General features: G+C 44.7%; 1 protein-coding gene across 1 annotated transcript; it reads right to left on the bottom strand.

Moving 5' to 3' along the window:
* Positions 1–2,167: 2,167 nt before the first annotated feature.
* LOC307132876 (uncharacterized protein) lies at positions 2,168–8,215 on the bottom strand. Its single transcript, XM_079827466.1, has 6 exons — positions 6,686–8,215; positions 6,440–6,487; positions 5,361–6,068; positions 3,074–3,157; positions 2,811–2,899; positions 2,168–2,685 (listed from the first exon to the last, which is right to left on the bottom strand). Exons 1-6 carry the CDS (start codon positions 6,744–6,746, stop codon positions 2,590–2,592), a joined length of 1,086 nt encoding a protein of 361 aa, XP_079683592.1. The 5' UTR covers positions 6,747–8,215; the 3' UTR covers positions 2,168–2,589.
* Between the last annotated feature and the right edge of the window lie 10,518 nt (positions 8,216–18,733).

Genomic DNA, 18,733 nt, shown 5'->3' on the forward strand with positions numbered 1-18,733 from the left:
AACCGGATCGAACTTCCAAGCAGTAAACATGCCGCATAAGCTTCATTCGGATTCCAGTATTATGAATGTATGGATGAACTTTAATTTTAATGAATATCCAGCTCACGTGGAGATGACATTGCGTTTGTTCCTTCATTTCACCGCGGATTCGATTGTAAACAAGAGACTGGATTTGCAGACCGGATGAGATCACATGAATGATATCATGATAATCATATCTTTTATATGTGATAGTGTATTGTTACAGATCGTATGGATAATGTGTACGTGTCTAACCGAACATACCTAAGCACGCTGTCACAGGCTGGAGAATCCTTTATTTGAGGTGTTGTTGGTTCATTGTGCTGCGATTCGGGATCAGACTGGGCCAGTGTGTGTGTGTGTGTGTGTGAGTTAGTGATGCACTGTTTGCTGTTAAATCCACTGATCGGGTAGGCCAAGCAATAAAAAATTAAAACAAAAATAATAGTGGTGTCAACAATAATCGATTCGGCAATGCGGGGCATGCACGATTCAGCATTGATGCGGCTAAGTGCCATAATCGATTATGTCATTGTTTATTTTCTGGCCTTGAGTTGGACAATAAAGTTGTGAAGTTTCAATTACTTCCGGGGTCATAACAACAACAACAATCAAGATGGCTGAGGCGGAGGGAGATGACTGATTAATTAAAACACTTATGTTCACTGCTGGAAAAAGTTGGCTGTTATTATTGCTCTATTTAATTTCAAATGGTTCTAAAGAAGAGAAGAGAAACATTTATCATTCAAAGCACTGAAAGCAGTGATTTATGTTTTCATTTTCAGGTTTGAAAATGCCATATCCAATACCCTGTACCATTCAATTTTATTTTATTTAATGAGATTTATGTCAAAGATACAGGAGAGTGATAATACACACATAGCAGCCAATAAAATCTGTTGTTCAATCTCTGACTGCTTGTATTGCCTCATGACTGAAAAAAATTTGCCTTGTTGTGTGCAGTAGAATTTTGATGCATCGCAATGCATCGTAGAATCGAATTGAATCGAATCGTTACCTGGTGAATCGTAATCGAATCGAATTGTGAGGGCAGTCCCAATGCACACCCCTAAAAAATAACATTCCAATCAATTGCGGGTGGATGAAATCATTGTGTTTGTTTGATGAAGACGTTTTGCGAGCCCTGTGGGATGAATCATTCCGGTTGCCGTTTTCCCTCACGCTAACTGAGGGGGGAGCTGAAGCTCATTATAATATGCAAATCACTGCTATCCAAAACATAGTCGTGGGCGTTTACTTCCAAGTCTTCAGTGCCACACCCATAAAAATAGAGCGTTCCAGGAGAGAGGCTCAAAACCAGGGCAGAAAATAACCTCTTACTTATTCATTATGATGTTTCTGAATGTAAAAACCACACAAACATCATTAGTTGACCTCAGACAACAGTATAAAATGATTTTAAAAAGCCAGTTCATGACCCCTTTAATTATTTATAGAATTATTTGTTTGTTTGTTTATTTATTTATTGTTTTTGCAGGTTTCGTCCTCCCATAGCAGACATGTTACAAACACGGATGAGGAAACCCAAACGCAAATGCAAATCACGAATTTGTGTTTCCGTTGTGTCAAAACCATGTTTCAAAATAGGTCACAACATATGTGTGCACAAATTGAAGTAATATACAAACTTTTGAATATTATTCCATAGTAATGTTTGGTCGAACTCTTCTTTTTCTGTTGCTTAATGTGAGTACTGCGTGTGCCTTCACCAGGTTTTTGCATACTTATTATATTACTTTGATGTCAAAATGCGTACAGGTTGGCAGGTCTGTAATTCTGTAACACTATATCAAAATCTGAAGTGAATGTTACCTGTGGTTAAGCCGCTCATTGTGGCCAGCAGACAGCGGATGAGAATCATAGCGGGAGCCATCAGGATCAGTGTGTGTCAGACGTCTGCCATTGATCTGTGTTCCGGATTGTGCTTCCTCGTGTGTCTATCCAGCCTCCCACCAAAACACACTGGAGTCAGATTGTTTTCATCAGGTATTGTAAGGAGATCCTGAAATACTGGATTTCTTTATGATTGTCATTGCAAAAGGATTTCCAGGCAGTGACAGTGTTCAGGACTTTCTTTCATGTTCTTTTCATTGCATTGATAGTGAGACACCCACACAATACAATTCAAATTTAGATTTCTTTTTAATAGTGAAGATATACAAGTAAAGTGGTAACACTTTGGTGCTTTGTACCATTTGTATTGACGTTAAATCATAATTGTTTTACCTAATTTGTTTCAAGGGTTTTTCCTCATCAGGTGTGTATTTTTTATTTTATTTTTACCATCATCACACAGGAATCATACAAAAAGACAGTGTTAAAACAGCAGCAGTTTCCCCTCCGTGCCAATGAAGGAGAACGGATAATAAATCTGATGTTTTACACATTCTTTTCTTAGTTTCATTCATGCATGTACAATGCTTGTATGCTTAAGATTAAAATTACACAAAAAATGTAAAGGTCGTGTTAACAAATGCAATAATCTCATATTAAAATAGTAAAAGTCCAGTAGTGATGAGGATTTATTCATGTATGTTCCTCTCTGACTCAGTCACATGGTGATACCGGCTCAATTCTCGTGACCTCAAAAGAGTAGATGTCAGTATTATACGCTCTTAAGGAATTCTCCAGCATAGCGCCAACCTGAGAAGAAAAATGACAGGACGTGAGAAAACAGCAGATGAAGAAGAAGAAGAAGAGCACAATAAAGCTGCGTCCCAATTCACATCCACTGGACACAGTCAAACAGTCAGAACCGCTCCGCTCACCTCACGCAGTGCAGCCTGACGCTCTTCTTCAGTGGACCATTCCCCGGCCAAAACCTCCACCTCCAGATTAGTCAGTAATGTGAGAACATCTGCAAAAGACCAAAGCACTTATTAGTGATTTCAGGTTTCACTGTCCTTCTGTTGCAACAGTGATGGTAACTCTGTTTGAGAATTAACAGGTTTAGATGCAGCAAATGTTTGATCACCATTATGGTGATCAATGTTTTCTGACCTACATGTTCATACACACACAAATGAATTACCTTTGTGTGGAGCTACAGTAGTGGTGGTGAATGGTGTGGTTGTAGTGATGTTGAATTGAGGGGGTGCAGTTGTGGTATTGAAAACTATAGAGAGAATGACAAACATCATGAATGTTGTATCTGAGAGGATTCAGAATTCATCTGGCAATAAATGCGGGTTCTTTGCATGTGCTGTTGAGGTCGGGACAGCAGTCATTGAGCAGTTTACAGGCCTCGTCACAAAAACAGCCTCTGAAACAGTTGTAGTCTGTGCCACTGCAGCACAGAGTCGGCTCTGAACACGATCCTATAGAAGTGCAGTTAGTAACGTTTATATATTTTCATTCATGTTATGTTTATTTATGTTTGACTGGTAGTTGAATATGGTGGAAAAACAACATCAAAATATGACTGAAAATGCAGATTCTGATTAAAGTCTCATAAATGACAAGAATTTATAGTAGTCACATACACCGATTAGGCATAACATTATGACCGGTGAAGTGAATAACACTGATGATCTCTTCATCTCCTGTTAGTGGGCGGGATATATTAGGCAGCAAGTGAACATTTTGTCCTCAGAGTTGATGTGTTAGAAGCAGGAAAAATGGGCAAGCGTAAGGATTTGAGCGAGTTTGACAAGGGCTAGACGACTGGGTCAGAGCTTCTCCAAAACTGCAGCTCTTGTGGGGTGTTCCCAGTTTCCTTAGTTCCCTAGTTAAGTCTCCTAGGTCAGGGATTTTCAAACTTTATTATGCCAAGGACCCCCAAATATGATGAACCTTAATGAGGGACCCCCTTCCTAAAATCCATCCATTTTTATGTATGAAAAAACATTTAAACTGTCAGATAAATAGTAAGTGTGACATTATAAATACAGCATATTGTTTCCCAACTTAAATTGGCTATTAATGTTGGATGTATAAACCCAAAGAAGAACATTTTCAAATAAAAATTATTTGTATAAGCAACTTTGGAAATAAATGTATGCAAGCAGCGTACGTACTGGAAAACTGCCTTACAACCCCACTGAGCGAGATAAAGGGAGGGGACTATAGAAAAACTCACTAGAAAGATATAAAGCAAATATATACAATTCTGGAATGTATACGGCAAGAAAGGAGAGAAATTTTTTGAAATGAAACCGTTAGAATATTCGGTAGACTTTATCCATTTTTGCTTTGTCTTTTTATTTTCTGGGGACCCCTTAGAACCTTCTGGGGGACCGCTGTGGGTCCCCGGACCCCAGTTTGAAAACCCCTGTCCTAGGTTGTTAAACGTGGTTGTGTTATTCAGTTTCTCCAACGATCTCCTGAGCTTTCGGTTTTGGATTTATTCAAAGACTGTTTTGTTTTCTACGCTTTACTACAGCTACAACCCACCATGACAGCCAAGAGGTCATTGCAACATTTGACATCCAATGCAGAGTTAAAGATCTAGAGCAGTGGTTCTCAAAGTGTGGTACTCAGGCTGCCTCTAGTGGTACGCAGAGGAATCACTAAATTAATTAATGTTAAAACACAATACATTTTAATTGAATCTTTTTTTTTTTTTTACATTTAAGTGCAGTACAGTTTTAAATCATTATTTAATTATTGTATTTACCTGTATGTAAGCACAGTGCAGTGTTAATGTACAAACTGTGTATTTACAATGTTAAAGTGGCTGACAGCAATAAATATTCTTAGGAATAAACTGCCTCGTTTTTTAACTGTGCAGAGCTGTAGCTGAATAGTTAGGCCTATACGCTACTGTATTTTAATGTTGGTCATTATGGTGGTACTTGGAGAGCCAAATATTTTCTGAGGTGGTACTTGGTATAAAAAGTTTGAGAACCACTGATCTAGAGAATTCAGAATCATTACACAAAGATAAAGAATAATTATAGGAAATAAAGAAGTGTAAAATATCCCTGTCAGTGTCAAAGGGTTGTTTGGATTGGTGCTGTTGGAGCTGTTGTTGACTACAAAAGGGGAAAGAGATGAAGATATAGATTTCTTTGTATATGTGCAGTATTTTTTGCTTCATACCTTGACCAAAGTACATTAATCATGTTGTTTCACAGTAGAACACAATCTGATGACTGCGACTAGTGCAAGTGGCTGTTGATTCATTTCAGCGCAGATTAATCAGATTTTCCGTATGAATGTTTCTGAATACCTGTGAGGCAGGTGGGTTTGAAATCAGGGCAGCAGTCGTGTAATCTCAGACAAGCAACGTCACAAAAACAGTTCAAGCGGAGACAAGAGTTATTCTTTCCAGAGCAGCACAGATTCCCACAACACAAACACACACGCAGATTAATTACCTGTGGATGGAGGGTATGTGGTGGAGTTGAATGGAGGGTTTGCAGTGGAGTTGAATGGAGGTCTTGTAGTGGAGTTGACTGGAGGTCTTGTAGTGGAGTTGAATGGAGGGTTTGCAGTGGAGTTGACTTGAGATCTTGTAGTGGAGTTGAATGGAGGGTTTGTGGTGGAGTTGACTTGAGATCTTGTAGTGGAGTTGAATTGAGGGTTTGTGGTGGAGTTGACTTGAGATCTTGTAGTGGAGTTGAATGGAGGGTTTGCAGTGGAGTTGACTTGAGATCTTGTAGTGGAGTTGAATGGAGGGTTTGTGGTGGAGTTGACTTGAGATCTTGCAGTGGAGTTCAATGAAGGGTTTGTGGTGGAGTTGACTTGAGATCTTGTAGTGGAGTTGAATGGAGGGTTTGTGGTGGAGTTGACTTGAGATCTTGTAGTGGAGTTGAATGGAGGGTTTGCAGTGGAGTTGACTTGAGATCTTGTAGTGGAGTTGAATGGAGGGTTTGTGGTGGAGTTGACTTGAGATCTTGCAGTGGAGTTCAATGAAGGGTTTGTGGTGGAGTTGACTTGAGATCTTGCAGTGGAGTTCAATGAAGGGTTTGTGGTGGAGTTGACTTGAGATCTTGCAGTGGAGTTCAATGAAGGGTTTGTGGTGGAGTTGACTTGAGATCTTGCAGTGGAGTTCAATGAAGGGTTTGCGGTTGTGATATTGAACACTATAGAGAAATTGACATGTCATGAACGTTGTTGTATCTGAGAAGATTTAGAAATCCTCTTGCAATAAATACAGCATTGATTACAGTGGCACTGACTGCAGTGCATGACACAATCAAGTAAGGAACAGAATACTAAATAAAATCTCAATCTCTAAACACATCTCTAAACTGGATTGTTAGAGCAAAACTGAAAATCTCTCACTAATGAACAGATCAGTATGGAGACACAGAGCATCAAGGAAAGAAGACGAGGAAATATTTCTGTGGATGTATGTATTTTACACTAATAGAGTTAAATTGCACACATTAGAATAGTTTGAGAAGTTTAAAATGATCATTGTAATATAACATTTAAATATTCATGTTTTTACCTGCTGTTGGACGGACTGTAGTTGTGTTCGGTGATGAGGTACTATTTGCTGTGGAATAAAAGAAATGTTTAATATCAACAATCAGATAATCTGGAGCATTTAGATCTTTCTTAACGGTGCGGTGTAATTACTCCATCCTTTTCTGAATTCCTGATGGTACATCTCAAAATCTCTTCAAATGAATGTAATCAGAGGTGGATCGAATTCGATAATGAAAAATACACCAAAATCTGAAGTGAATGTTACCTGTGGTTAAGCCGCTCATTGTGGCCAGCAGACAGCCGATGAGAATCACAGCGGGAGCCATCAGGATCAGTGTGTGTCAGACGTCTGCTAGTGATCGGTGTGTTCCAGATTGTGCTTCCTCGTGAGAAGGAAGAGATGGATATATCCAAGTCAGACTTTTTTTTTATCAGGGAGAGTAAGGAGATCCTGAAATACTGGATTGCTTTATGATGGATTTAAATACCTGAGGAAAGGCGTCACTAACAATATTTCCAGACAGTGACAGATTATGTGTTCAGGACTTTATTTCCTGTTCTTTTCATTGCATTCATAGTGTCACAGTCAAAAACAATACATTCCAAATTTAGATTTCTTTTTAATAGTGAAGATATACAAGTAAAGTGGTAACACTTTGGTGCTTTGTACCACTTGTATTGACGTTAGATGATAATTGTTTTGCCTATTTTAACACTAACTAAACATCTGCTGGGTCAGAGAAACATTTGCTTTTGTGGTCAGCAGATGCATCAATCCAAACAGAATCATTTCTCAGGAAAACTCACAGAAGCTGTTGCTCAGATTCAGCTCTGGATGATCGCAAAATTCAAGATTTACTTGTCTGATTTTCATTTTTAAATGTTTTGGTTCACAAGGGTATTTATTTTCAGTGATCATGATCATCATTTAGGAATCTCAAACAGCAGCAGTTTCCCCTCCGTGCCAATGAAGGAGGAAAAAGAAATGACATGAGAACAGATTATAAATCTGATGTTTTACACATTCTTTTCATAGTTTCATTCATGCATTTACAATGCTTGTATGCTTAAGATTAAAGTACACAAAAGGTTGTGTTAACAAATGCAATCTTTAAGTTGAATCATCACCATAAATAATCTCATATTAAAATAGTAAAAGTTAAGTAGCGATGAGGATTTATTAATGTCTGTTCTCTCGGCTGATTCCTGACTCAGTCACATGGTGATACCGGCTCAATTCTCGTGACCTCAAAAGAGTAGATGTCAGTATTATACGCTCTTAAGTAACTCTCCAGCATAGCGCCAACCTGAGAAGCAAAATGACAGGATGTGAGAGCATAATAAAGCTGTTTCCCAATTCACATACACTGCATCCGAAATCAAATACTTTTCTACTACATAGTATTCCGAAAAACAGTAGCGAATAGTCCCAGGGTGATGTACTACCTCTACCATGATTCTGAAGTGTGCATTCGATGGACACTTCACTATCCCATGAGGCCACAGGAGAGGATTTATGAATGGCAGTGAAGCGACACAATTGACCTATCGTTAAGACTCTCCCCTCGAACACAGATGAGCCAATGGCAGTTGAGTATCAGTTGCGCTGGGACCGGAACTCGGACATCTTTAGGTTTCAGTGCCATAGAGAAACATTGGAAAATCCTGAGCTCTCATCGGTTTAATAGTGTTTATACTACAAAAATGGTAAAACGATGTGTCAGAGGTACTGTAACACTGATTCCAGGAATCCTGAAAGGATTTTATGGTTGTTATACTCTCATTAAGTTACGATTAAAGTTAGTGAGTCCCTGCTAACATACAATCCGAAATAACTAACTGTCCTCACGTCATGTAATGTTAACAGTGTGGGTCAAAAACACATAAACAAAGGTCTACATGTCACAGATTTTATTGTGATTTATAGTCGAATTTGTTTTTGTATATTGTGGCGAGCAGCGAGGCCGAGGGACCGTGAGGGCGGGACGAGGCGGCGCTCATCAGGGAGGATGGGCGCCAGCTGCGAGCCGCAGCGATCTCGGCCCTTGCGGAGGAGTGAGGGAGTATAAAGGAGGAGCGACGACAGTGAGGGACGAGAGAGGACCAGGCCTGGAATTTGTGTTATGTTTTATTTTAGTTTTGTTATCCGCTGCAGTCGACCGTGAGGGGCTGCAGCTTATTATTTTCATTTGGTGTTTGTTTGTATGTAGGCGGCAGTCGACCGCGAGGGGCTGCCGCCGCCATTATTATTTTGTTTGTTTGATTAAAACTTGTTGAATGTTCGCCGGTTCCCGCCTCTTCCCGTACAAACATACCTTTACTACATATATATTTTTATATTTCTGTTAGTTTAGATATGTTTAAGGTCTGCATTTTCTTACTAAGTGATAAGGAGTGACTCCTATTTTGATGGGTATTATAGTCTACGGTAGTGAAAGGGAGAGCTAACGTTAGCAGTTTATCGGAGTTGTTTTGCAGATACAAAGTTTACAGTTTATTAGCACCCCCGAAAAGGCATACGGTCTGTATATGTTTGTTTACTGTGAGTGTTTTTGTGTAATTTAATTTGCACTTCTTGTGCTTTGAAAAAACGATGTAATAAACTTATTGATAAACCATCAGTAAAGTTTGGCCATCATTCAGACGGGGTATACGTTACATTCTGTGTCCAAAAACATCTTGGGATAAGGTTTTCACACTGACAGCTGTCATTGTAAGACAGTAAGAAACTCTAACTGTTTGTTTGTCCGAGTTAGCAACAGTAACTAAGGGGGGGCGGGGCTTACCGATAGGTCAATTGACGCTGGTTCTTACCAAGTTGAGAAAATATGATCATATAAAACCATTTTGTATTACAAAGTATTTCTACTGACCTATAAGGCCGTAAATAGTTTAGCTCCTGAGTATTTAACCGATCTTCTATCGCCCTACAATCCATCTCGCTCTTGAAAGGGTTACTTCAGTGATTTAGCATTAAGCTTTGTATCAGTAGAAACCCGGTAGTATATTCGAATTAAGGTACTTTCCTCCCTCATGTCCCCCTGAGATGAGAGAATTATGCATTTTATTACTGGAAAATCCTCAGATGATGCAAATATCGTCCTTTTGCTTCATCTGAGGATTGTTTGGCCAGAGGATTAAGACTACAGCCACTAGATGGAGCTGTTCCGCATTGTTTTCAACCCGCCCACAGGGGAGGGATCTCACATTTACAGAATGTAAATGCCCACGGTCGCTCAGCTCGTGCATAACGTAGCGGTGCAGAGCAAAGTGAGTGTTTCAACTTTTCAATGAATTCCTATGAAAGTTAAGCTTCCATAGACATGAACTGATAAACCGGCAGACTGGACACGCACCGTGAATGACAGCCGCGCTTACCTCAGCTCAGCTCTGCTCTTCTCTCGTGATGAATGAAATCTGACTCCTGCTGCGTTTGTGCCGTGACTTTCGTTTGGCTCACTCACACTTTATTGAAAAGACACATTCAGTTTTTAATTGTAGTGTCTGTTTTCTAACTGAACGAAATAATTTTATTACGTAACACTTTAGAATAATGGTCATTAGTTAACGTTAGTTAACTACATTAGTTAACATGAACTAATAATGAACTGCACTTTTAAAGCGTTTATTAATCTTTGTTGATGTTAATTTCATTAGTTAATGCAGTGTGAACTAACATGAACAAACCATGAACAGCTGTATTTAACCTAACTAACGTTAACAAAGATGAACAAATATAGTAACAAATGTACTGCTCATGGTTAGTTCATGTTAGTTAATACATTAAATAAAATGTTAACTAATGACCATTATTCTAAAGTGTTACCTTTTATTACTATGAATATCAAAACGACGGTGAGGCGGTGGGCAAGTGATAACCAGTAGCCGTGGCTTTGGGAGTGGCCTCGTTGAGCAGCGAAGCAAGTGCATTCTGGGAGTTGTTGTCTTTCATCCACATGAGACAAAAATACATTTTCTGTCTTTTCTCGGTCTAGAAGGCACCAAATTCAAAAATAATTTCACATTTCTACTACATAATTTACCCAGTTTAAATACACATTCATCTTCCCAGCACTGAAGTGCCCCTTCAAGGTCATAAATCTCTTCACTTTTTCCACATTTTGTTATTTTGCCGCCTTATTCCAAAATGTATTAAAATAATGATTTTCCTCAAAATTTTACAAACAATACCCCATTATGACAATATGATAGAAGTTTGTTTGAAATCTTTGCAAATTTATAAAAAATAAAAATAAATTCGGCCTTTGCTCAATACTTTGTTGAAGCACATTTGGCACCAATTAGCCTTTAAAGTCTTTTTGAGTTTGATGCTACAAGCTTGGCACACCTATTTTTGGGCAGTTTCTCCCATTATTCTTTGCAGGACCTGTCATCAGGTTGGATGGGGAACGTCGGTGCACAGCCATTTTCAGATCTCTCCAGAGATGTTCAATTGGGTTCAAGTCTGGGCCACTCAACGACGTTCACAGAGTTGTCCCGTAGACATTCCTTTGTTATCTTGGCTGTGTGCTTGGGGTCGTTGTCCTGTTGGAAGATGAACATTCGCCCCAGTCTGAGGTCCAGAGCGCTCTGGAGCAGGTTCTCATCAAGGATGTCTCTGTACATCGCTGCATTCATCGTTCCCTCGATCCTGACTTTTCTCCCAGTTCCTGCCGCTGAAAAACATCCCCACAGCATGATGCTGCCACCACCACGCTTCACTGTAGGGATACCGTTGGCCAGGTGATGAGCGGTGCCTGGCTTCTTCCAGACTCCAGAATTTTGTTTCTCATGGTCTGAGAATCTTTCAGGTGCCTTTTGGCAAACTCAAGGCGGTCTGTCATGTGCCGTCTGGCCACTCTACCACACAGGCCTGATTGGTGGAGAGCTGCAGAGATTGTTGTTCTTCTGGAAGGTTCTCCTCTCTCCACAGAGAAATGCTGGAGCTCTGTCAGAGTGACCATCGGGTTCTTGGTCACCTCCCTGACTAAGGCCCTTCTCCCCCGATTTGTCCGGGCGGCCAGCTCTAGGAAGAGTCCTGGTGGTGCCAAACTTCTTCATGTATGGATGATGGAGGCCACTGTGCTCATTGGGACCTTCAATGCTGCAGAAATGTTTCTGTAACCTTCCCAAGATCTGTGCCTCGATACAATCCTGTCCTGGAGGTCTACAGACAATTCCTTGGACTTCATGGCTTGGTTTGTGCTCATGCACTGTTAACTGTGGGACCTTATATAGACAGGCGTGTGCCTTTCCAAATCATGTCCAATCAACTGAATTTACCACCGGGGGAATCCAATCAAGTTGTAGAAACTGCTCGGGTTATGTATATAACCCTTGTTCCCTGAGAAGGGGAACGAGCACTGCATCGAGACGATGCTTTGGGGATGCTCCCTTAGCATCAGCGAATCTGAAACCAGAATGCCAACTAGGCCAATCCGATTGGCGTGCGTGATGACGTAACCGTGACGGCATACCCGGAAGTATAAAAGGGGAGCTGGAACGTAATGTCAGCAGTAATTGCTCTGAAGCATGCGCTCCAGGCGCGCCGAGGTGTGGCGTCGGGATGCAGTGCTCGTTCCCCTTCTCAGGGTACAAGGGTTATATACATAACCCGAGCAGTTCCCTTTCGAGGGAACTCGCACTGCATCGAGACGAAACTTTGGGGAACGAATCCCAACTAGGCCACACCGAAGGGTAGCGCCTGCCCTAGTGTGAAGCCGGAGACCGGGCACAGCTAGGACTGGAGCACCCTAGAACCAGGCGTTGTAGGGAGATCCAGGCTATAGAACCTGATAAATGTGTGTGGGGTAGCCCGCCTGGCCGCCTCGCAGATATCCTGCAAGGGGACCCCAGAAAGAAGGGCCACCGAAGAGGCCATGCCTCTGGTGGAATGAGCCCTCACGGCCACAGGTGAAGGCAAACTGCACACCTGGTAGGCCATGGTAATCGCCTAGACAATCCAATTACTGATTGTCTGAGTAGACGCAGGCAATCCCTTCTTAGGTGAGCCAAAACACACCAACAGTTGTTGTGATCTCCTCCACTGTGCAGACTTCGCCAAATAAACTCTGAGCGCCCTAACCGGGCAGAGTAGGTGAAGTCTCCCCTCTTCCGCCGTCACGTGAGGCGGAGGATGGAATGCCTGCAGAACCAAAGACCTGACCACCCTTGATGGCACCTTAGGCACGTAGCCCGGCCTAGGGTGTAAGATGGCTTTTACTCCTCCCGGGGCAAACTCCAGGCAGGTTGGCGTTACCGCCAAGGCCTGGAGATCTCCCACTCTCCTGAGAGAGGTAATGGCGAGGAGAAAAGCCACTTTAAGGGTCAGGTCTTAGGTTCAGCTAACTCCAATGGCTCGAATGGGGCCTCAGCCAAGCCTTCGAGAACCACTGCCAGGTCCCAGGTTGGAACTCTGGAATGAGCCGCAGGCCTCATCCTCCGAGCTCCACGGAGGAATTGTACAACCAGCTGGTGCCTACCCAGAGGCCCATCACCCATAGGAGTGTGGAAAGCCGCAATGGCAGCCACGTACACCTTGAGTGTGGACGGGGTAAGCCCTGCAGAGAAGCGATCTTGGAGGAACTCCAGCACTGAAGCCACTGGGCAGTTAACTGGGTTCACCTCACGCTCCTTGCACCAAGTGGAAAATACATTCCACTTGATGCTGTACAGTCTCCTCGTAGACGGAGCCCTAGAACTGAGCAAGGTCTCTATCACCTCTGCCGATAGGCCAGCCTCTATGTACCTGGTCCCCTCAGGGGCCAGACCCATAGGTTCCAAATCTCCGGGCGGGGGTAAAATATTGTACCCGCCGCCTGAGATAGGAGATCCCTCCTCAGAGGAATCTCCCACGGCTGACCTGCTAGCAGAGCTATGATATCCGAGAACCAGACTCGAGTCGGCCAACGGGGTGCTACCAGAAGTAGACTGACCCCCTGTCGCCTGACCCTCTCCAGGACTCCCGGGAGCAGAGCAATCGGGGGAAATGCGCACAGACACAGCCTCGGCCACGTCTGAACCATGGCATCCAACCCCAGCGGGGCTGGATGCGTGAGGGAAAACCACAGTGGGCAGTGGGACGTCTCTCGAGACGCAAATAATCCACTTCCACTGGGCCGAACCTCTTGCATATGGCCTCCACCACCTCTGGGTGGAGTCGCCACTCCCCGGGCCTCAGCCCCTGCCTCGGCAGGATGTCTGCTCCCTGATTTTGGACCCCCGGGACATACATTGCCCTGATGGACAACAGTTTCCCTTGGGACCACAGGAGGATGTGATGCGCCAGTCTGCAAAGAGGGCGCAACCTCAAACCCCCCTGCCGTGCCCCAACCAGGGAGGGAGGCGTCTGTTGAAACGGATTTCCGGCAACAGGACGCTCCCAACACTGGCCCTTGGGACAGAAACCAAGGTTTCTTTCATATGACTAGGGAACGAAGGCCACTGCACATTACCCTGATCATGCAGAATGGATTTCCCCTCAAGGAAAGCCACCTGGTTTACTTCTGTATCAGGACATGGTGGCCGTGGAGGTCCGGGAAAAAGCTCCTCAGAGCTTTGTAGACCGCCAGCATTTCCAGGCAGTAGATGTGCCAGGAGAAATGCCTGGTCTCCCACAGACCTCTCGCAAAGCGCCGCCATAACCACGTCCCAGCCAGTGAGGGAGGCGTCTGTTGAAACGGATTCCCGGCAACAGAACGCTCCCAACACTGGCCCTTGGGACAGAAACCAAGGTTTCTTCCATATGACTAGGGAACGAAGGCCACTGCGCGTTACCCTGATCATCCAGAATGGATTTCCCCTCAAGGAAAGCCACCTGGTTTACTTCCCATAACCACGTCCCAGCCAGTGAGGGAGGCGCCTGTTGAAACGGATTACCGGCAACAGAACGCTCCCAACACTGGCCCTCGGGACAGAAACCAAGGTTTCTTCCATATGACTAGGGAACGAAGGCATCTGCCCGTTACCCTGATCATACAGAATGGTTTTCCCCCCGAGGAAAACCCCTTGATTCCCAGCTACCACTGTAAGGGTCTCATGCAGCAGGCCAAGAAATATTCTGTTGGACGCAGCCGCAATGAGCCCCAGCAGACCTTAAACTGCTTCACAGTGATGCTGTGGCCTAGCTTCATTTTAGAGACCACCGCCCGTATGGACTCGATACGTTCGGTGCGTTTAGAGTCTCAAAGGGCTAGGCCGCCTGGAAGAACACGATATTGGTACGCTTTGCCCCAAAAAGCGAACCTCAGGAACTTCCTGTGACACAGAAGGATGGATACAGGGAAGTATGCGTCCTCTTTAGACCCATCGTGACAGACCAGTCCTCAGACTGGATCTGAATCACAATGGAGGAATTGCTAAGCATCTTGAATCTGAATCTCCTCAGAGAACGATTCAAGTACCTCAGGTCTAAAGTTGGATGCAACTCGCCATCCCTCTTAGGAACTATGAAGTACTGGCTGTAGAACCCGGACTCCCTGTCTGGCGGAGGAGCACATTCTGTGGCCTCCCTACCAACAGGAAGTGAACTTCCTGTTCCATTACCCGAACCTGCCCAGGGACCACTGCCGTCCACACCACCCCACTGAACTTCAGGGGAAGGTAACCGGACTGCAGTCTGTATGCCCCTTTCTACAGTCGCAGGCCCCAAGCTGATATATTCGGAGGCATAACCATGCGCCGAGATAATCTGCTTAGGGAACCAGCCTCTCGAGGCCGGTCTCGGGTGTCAACCGAGCCTCCTCCCCGACCCCCTGAAGCGGCTAACCGGCAGGGCGAAATCGAGGAAGATTTTCGGTGTGCGTACGCGTTTGCTGGACCACCGCAAGTCTTGCTAGAGGCGGCTGGTGCAGCACGCGTGCACGGGGAAACGATGTGGCCTGAAGCGTACTAGACGGCGGGAACACAGCATCGATTCCCGAAAACTCCACAGGGGAGACGACCTCGATCGCTCCTACCCGGGAGAGGGGGCTGGCCAGCAGGGGCCTCATCTAAGGGAGCAGCTCAACAGGGCCACAACACTAGAGCGGACACTGCGATTAGCAATTGCCTGAAACTGATGTGTCCCGCAGGCCACAAGGTGGCGAGAACGACATCAACTTCAGGAGGGCTCCATCTTAGATGAATATCCAGTTCACAAGTTAAACACGCTTGGGTGACAGAATTAAAGTATCCAACTTATCAAAGTCGGATAACATGACACTCAATTCCTCGGAATTAAATGCCATCATAATCACCAAACCCGTGCAACCTGATCTGAATAACAGGCTGAATAAAAAATATATCTAACTCTTTTTTCTTTCTCAAAGTCAGATAATATTTTAATTTAATTCCTCAGAATTAAATGCAGCCACAATAAGGTGAAACATAGTCTGAATGATAGGCTGAATATCTAACTCCTCAAAGTCAGATTATATTTATTTAATTCCCTAGAATTAAATGTAGCCGTACTTAATCAGACGACACTGTTCTATTTGTATTTATACGGACTCATAGACCCCGCGTTGCCTCAGCAACGTGGTTCAAGCCGACATAATACAACTGGCTTTCATCCCTCGAGAAAAAAAAAAAACCAAACAGTGTCACACAATACGGTGAAACATGGTCTGATTGACAGGCTGAATATCTAACTCCTCAGAGTCAGATCATATCTCATTTAAATCCTCAGACTTAAATGCAGCCATATCAGACAATACTGATTTATCGTACTATACGGTCAGTATCTCATGCACACAGATCGCGTGTGTTCACTTTAATTGCAGACCCATAACCTGCGCGCTGCCTTTTTTCAGCAATCGCGAGATGGAATCTTGCATATTTAAGAAGTGCTTATAACTTCGACTGCCTCGATGCTGAGCACGTCCGATTCCTCAGAATCAGACCGCTCACACATCGGGTCCTCCGCCCCGGGGGAAGAAGCCGCAGCGCTGGCTTCCACACGGGGAAGGAGAACATCTGAACTGTCAGACAAAGACTGGGAAGATGCCTCAGCAGTCCCCAGTCCCGCTGACAGTCCATCCGTGAGCCCCATGACCAGCCTCGCCCGATCCACGGGGCTCACGAGGCTGGCCGGCCTCATCGAGCACGGCCAGCCGAGGGGCACCCTGAGTGTCAGCTTCTCGCAATGCTCACAAGCGGCTCCCTCGAGAGCCGCTCGAGCATGCTGAACGCCCAGGCAGTGCACACACAGCAGGTGTGTATCCGAGCCCGACATGTAGCGAGGGCAAGGATGCACACACTGCTTGAACTCTCTCACTTTTTCACACTCCATTTCAATCACACACTTTCACTGACGTACAACAATAAATAGACAGACAGAGTTTTGACACAGAGCGCTATGCTGAAGAGCATTAACTGCTGACATTACGTTCCAGCTCCCCTTTTATACTTCCGGGTATGCCGTCACGGTTACGTCATCACGCACGCCAATCGGATTGGCCTAGTTGGCATTCTGGTTTCAGATTCGCTGATGCTAAGGGAGCATCCCCAAAGTGTCGTCTCGATGCAGTGCGAGTTCCCTCGAAAGGGAACATCTCAAGGATGATCACTGGAAACAGGAGCACCTGAGCTCAATTTTGAGTGTAATGGCAAAGGCTGTGAATACTTATGTCCATGTGATTTCTTTCGTTTTTTAATTTTAATAAATTTGCAAAGATTTCAAACAAACTTCTTTCACGTTGTCATTATGGGGTATTGTTTGTAAAAATGTTGAGGAAAATAATTAATTAATTCCATTTTGGAATAAGGCTGTAACACAACAAAATGTGGAAAAAGTGAAGCGCTGTGAATACTTTCCGGATGCGTTTTCACATTTGGCTCATAAACTCTGGAATAGCCTTCCTGATACTGGTTCGGGGCTCAGACTGTTGAAATATAGATTAAAGGCATCTCTTTTGCCAAGCATTCACATAATGCACCTCTTAAAGGGTTAGTTCACCCAAAAATGAAAATTCTGTCATTAATTACTTACCCTCATGTCGTTCGACACCCGTAAGACCTCCGTTCATCTTCGGAACACAAATGAAGATATTTTTGTTGAAATCTGATGGCTCAGAAAGGCCTCCATTGGCTCAATGCACGGTACACTCTCAAGACCCTTAAAAGGTACTAAAGACGTCGTTACAAAGTCCATCTCACTACAGTGGTTCTACAATAACTTTATGGAGTGACGAGAATAGTTTTTGTGCGCAAAAAAACCCTAAATAACGACTTATATAGTGATGACGATTTCAAAACACGGCATCATGAAGCTTCGAAGCGTTATGAATCAGTGAGTCGATTCAGCAGTTTGGATCGCCAAAGTCACGTTTGGCGGTTTGACACGCGATCCGAATCATGATTCAACTCACTGATTCATAATGCTTCGAAGCTTCATGATTCGGTTTGCACTGGAAATGAATGGAGGGTTTGCACTGGAGATGATCGGAGGGTTTGAACTGGAGATGACCGGAGGGTTTTCACTGGAGATGACCAGAGGGGCTGCACTGGAGGTGACCGGAGGGGCTGCACTGGAGATGACCAGAGGGGCTGCACTGGAGATGACCGGAGGGGCTGCACTGGAGGTGACCGGAGGGGCTGCACTGGAGATGACCGGAGGGGCTGCACTGGAGATGACCGGAGGGGCTGCACTGGAGATGACCGGAGGGTTTTCACTGGAGGTGACCAGAGGGGCTGCACTGAAGGTGACCGGAGGGGCTGCACTGGAGGTGACCGGAGGGGCTGCACTGGAGATGACCGGAGGGTTTTCACTGGAGATGACCAGAGGGGCTGCACTGAAGGTGACCGGAGGGGCTGCACTGGACATGACCGGAGGGGCTGCACTGAAGGTGACCGGAGGGGCTGCACTGGAGGTGACCGGAGGGGCTGCACTGAAGGTGACCGGAGGGTTTTCACTGGAGATGATCGGAGGGGCTGCACTGAAGGTGACAAGAGAGGCTGCGCTGGAGATGACCGGAGGGTTTTCACTGGAGAAGACTGGAGGGTTTTCACTGGAGATGACCGGAGGGTTTTCACTGGAGATGACCGGAGGGTTTTCACTGGAGAAGACTGGAGGGTTTTCACTGGACATGACCGGAGAGTTTTCACTGGAGATGACCGGAGGGGCTGCACTGAAGGTGACCGGAGGGTTTTCACTGGAGATGATCGGAGGGGCTGCACTGGAGATGACCGGAGGGGCTGCACTGGAGATGACCGGAGGGGCTGCACTGGAAATGACCGGCGGGGCTGCACTGGAGGTGACCGGAGGGGCTGCACTGGAGATGACCGGAGGGTTTTCACTGGAGATGACCAGAGGGGCTGCACTGAAGGTGACCGG

This window comes from Gobio gobio (assembly GCF_949357685.1).
Source record: "Gobio gobio genome assembly, chromosome: 10".
NCBI classification, from domain to species: Eukaryota; Metazoa; Chordata; class Actinopteri; order Cypriniformes; family Gobionidae; genus Gobio; species Gobio gobio.

Coding starts and splice junctions, on each gene's coding strand:
- LOC307132876 (XM_079827466.1), bottom strand. CDS start 6,746: ATGGCTCCCGCTGTGATTCTCATCGGCTGTCTGCTGGCCACAATGAGC. Junction 6,069..6,439: donor TACAGTCCGTCCAACAGCAG/GTAAAAACATGA, acceptor ATTTCTCTATAG/TGTTCAATATCACAACCGCA. Junction 3,158..5,360: donor CACATACCCTCCATCCACAG/GTAATTAATCTG, acceptor TTCTCTCTATAG/TTTTCAATACCACAACTGCA.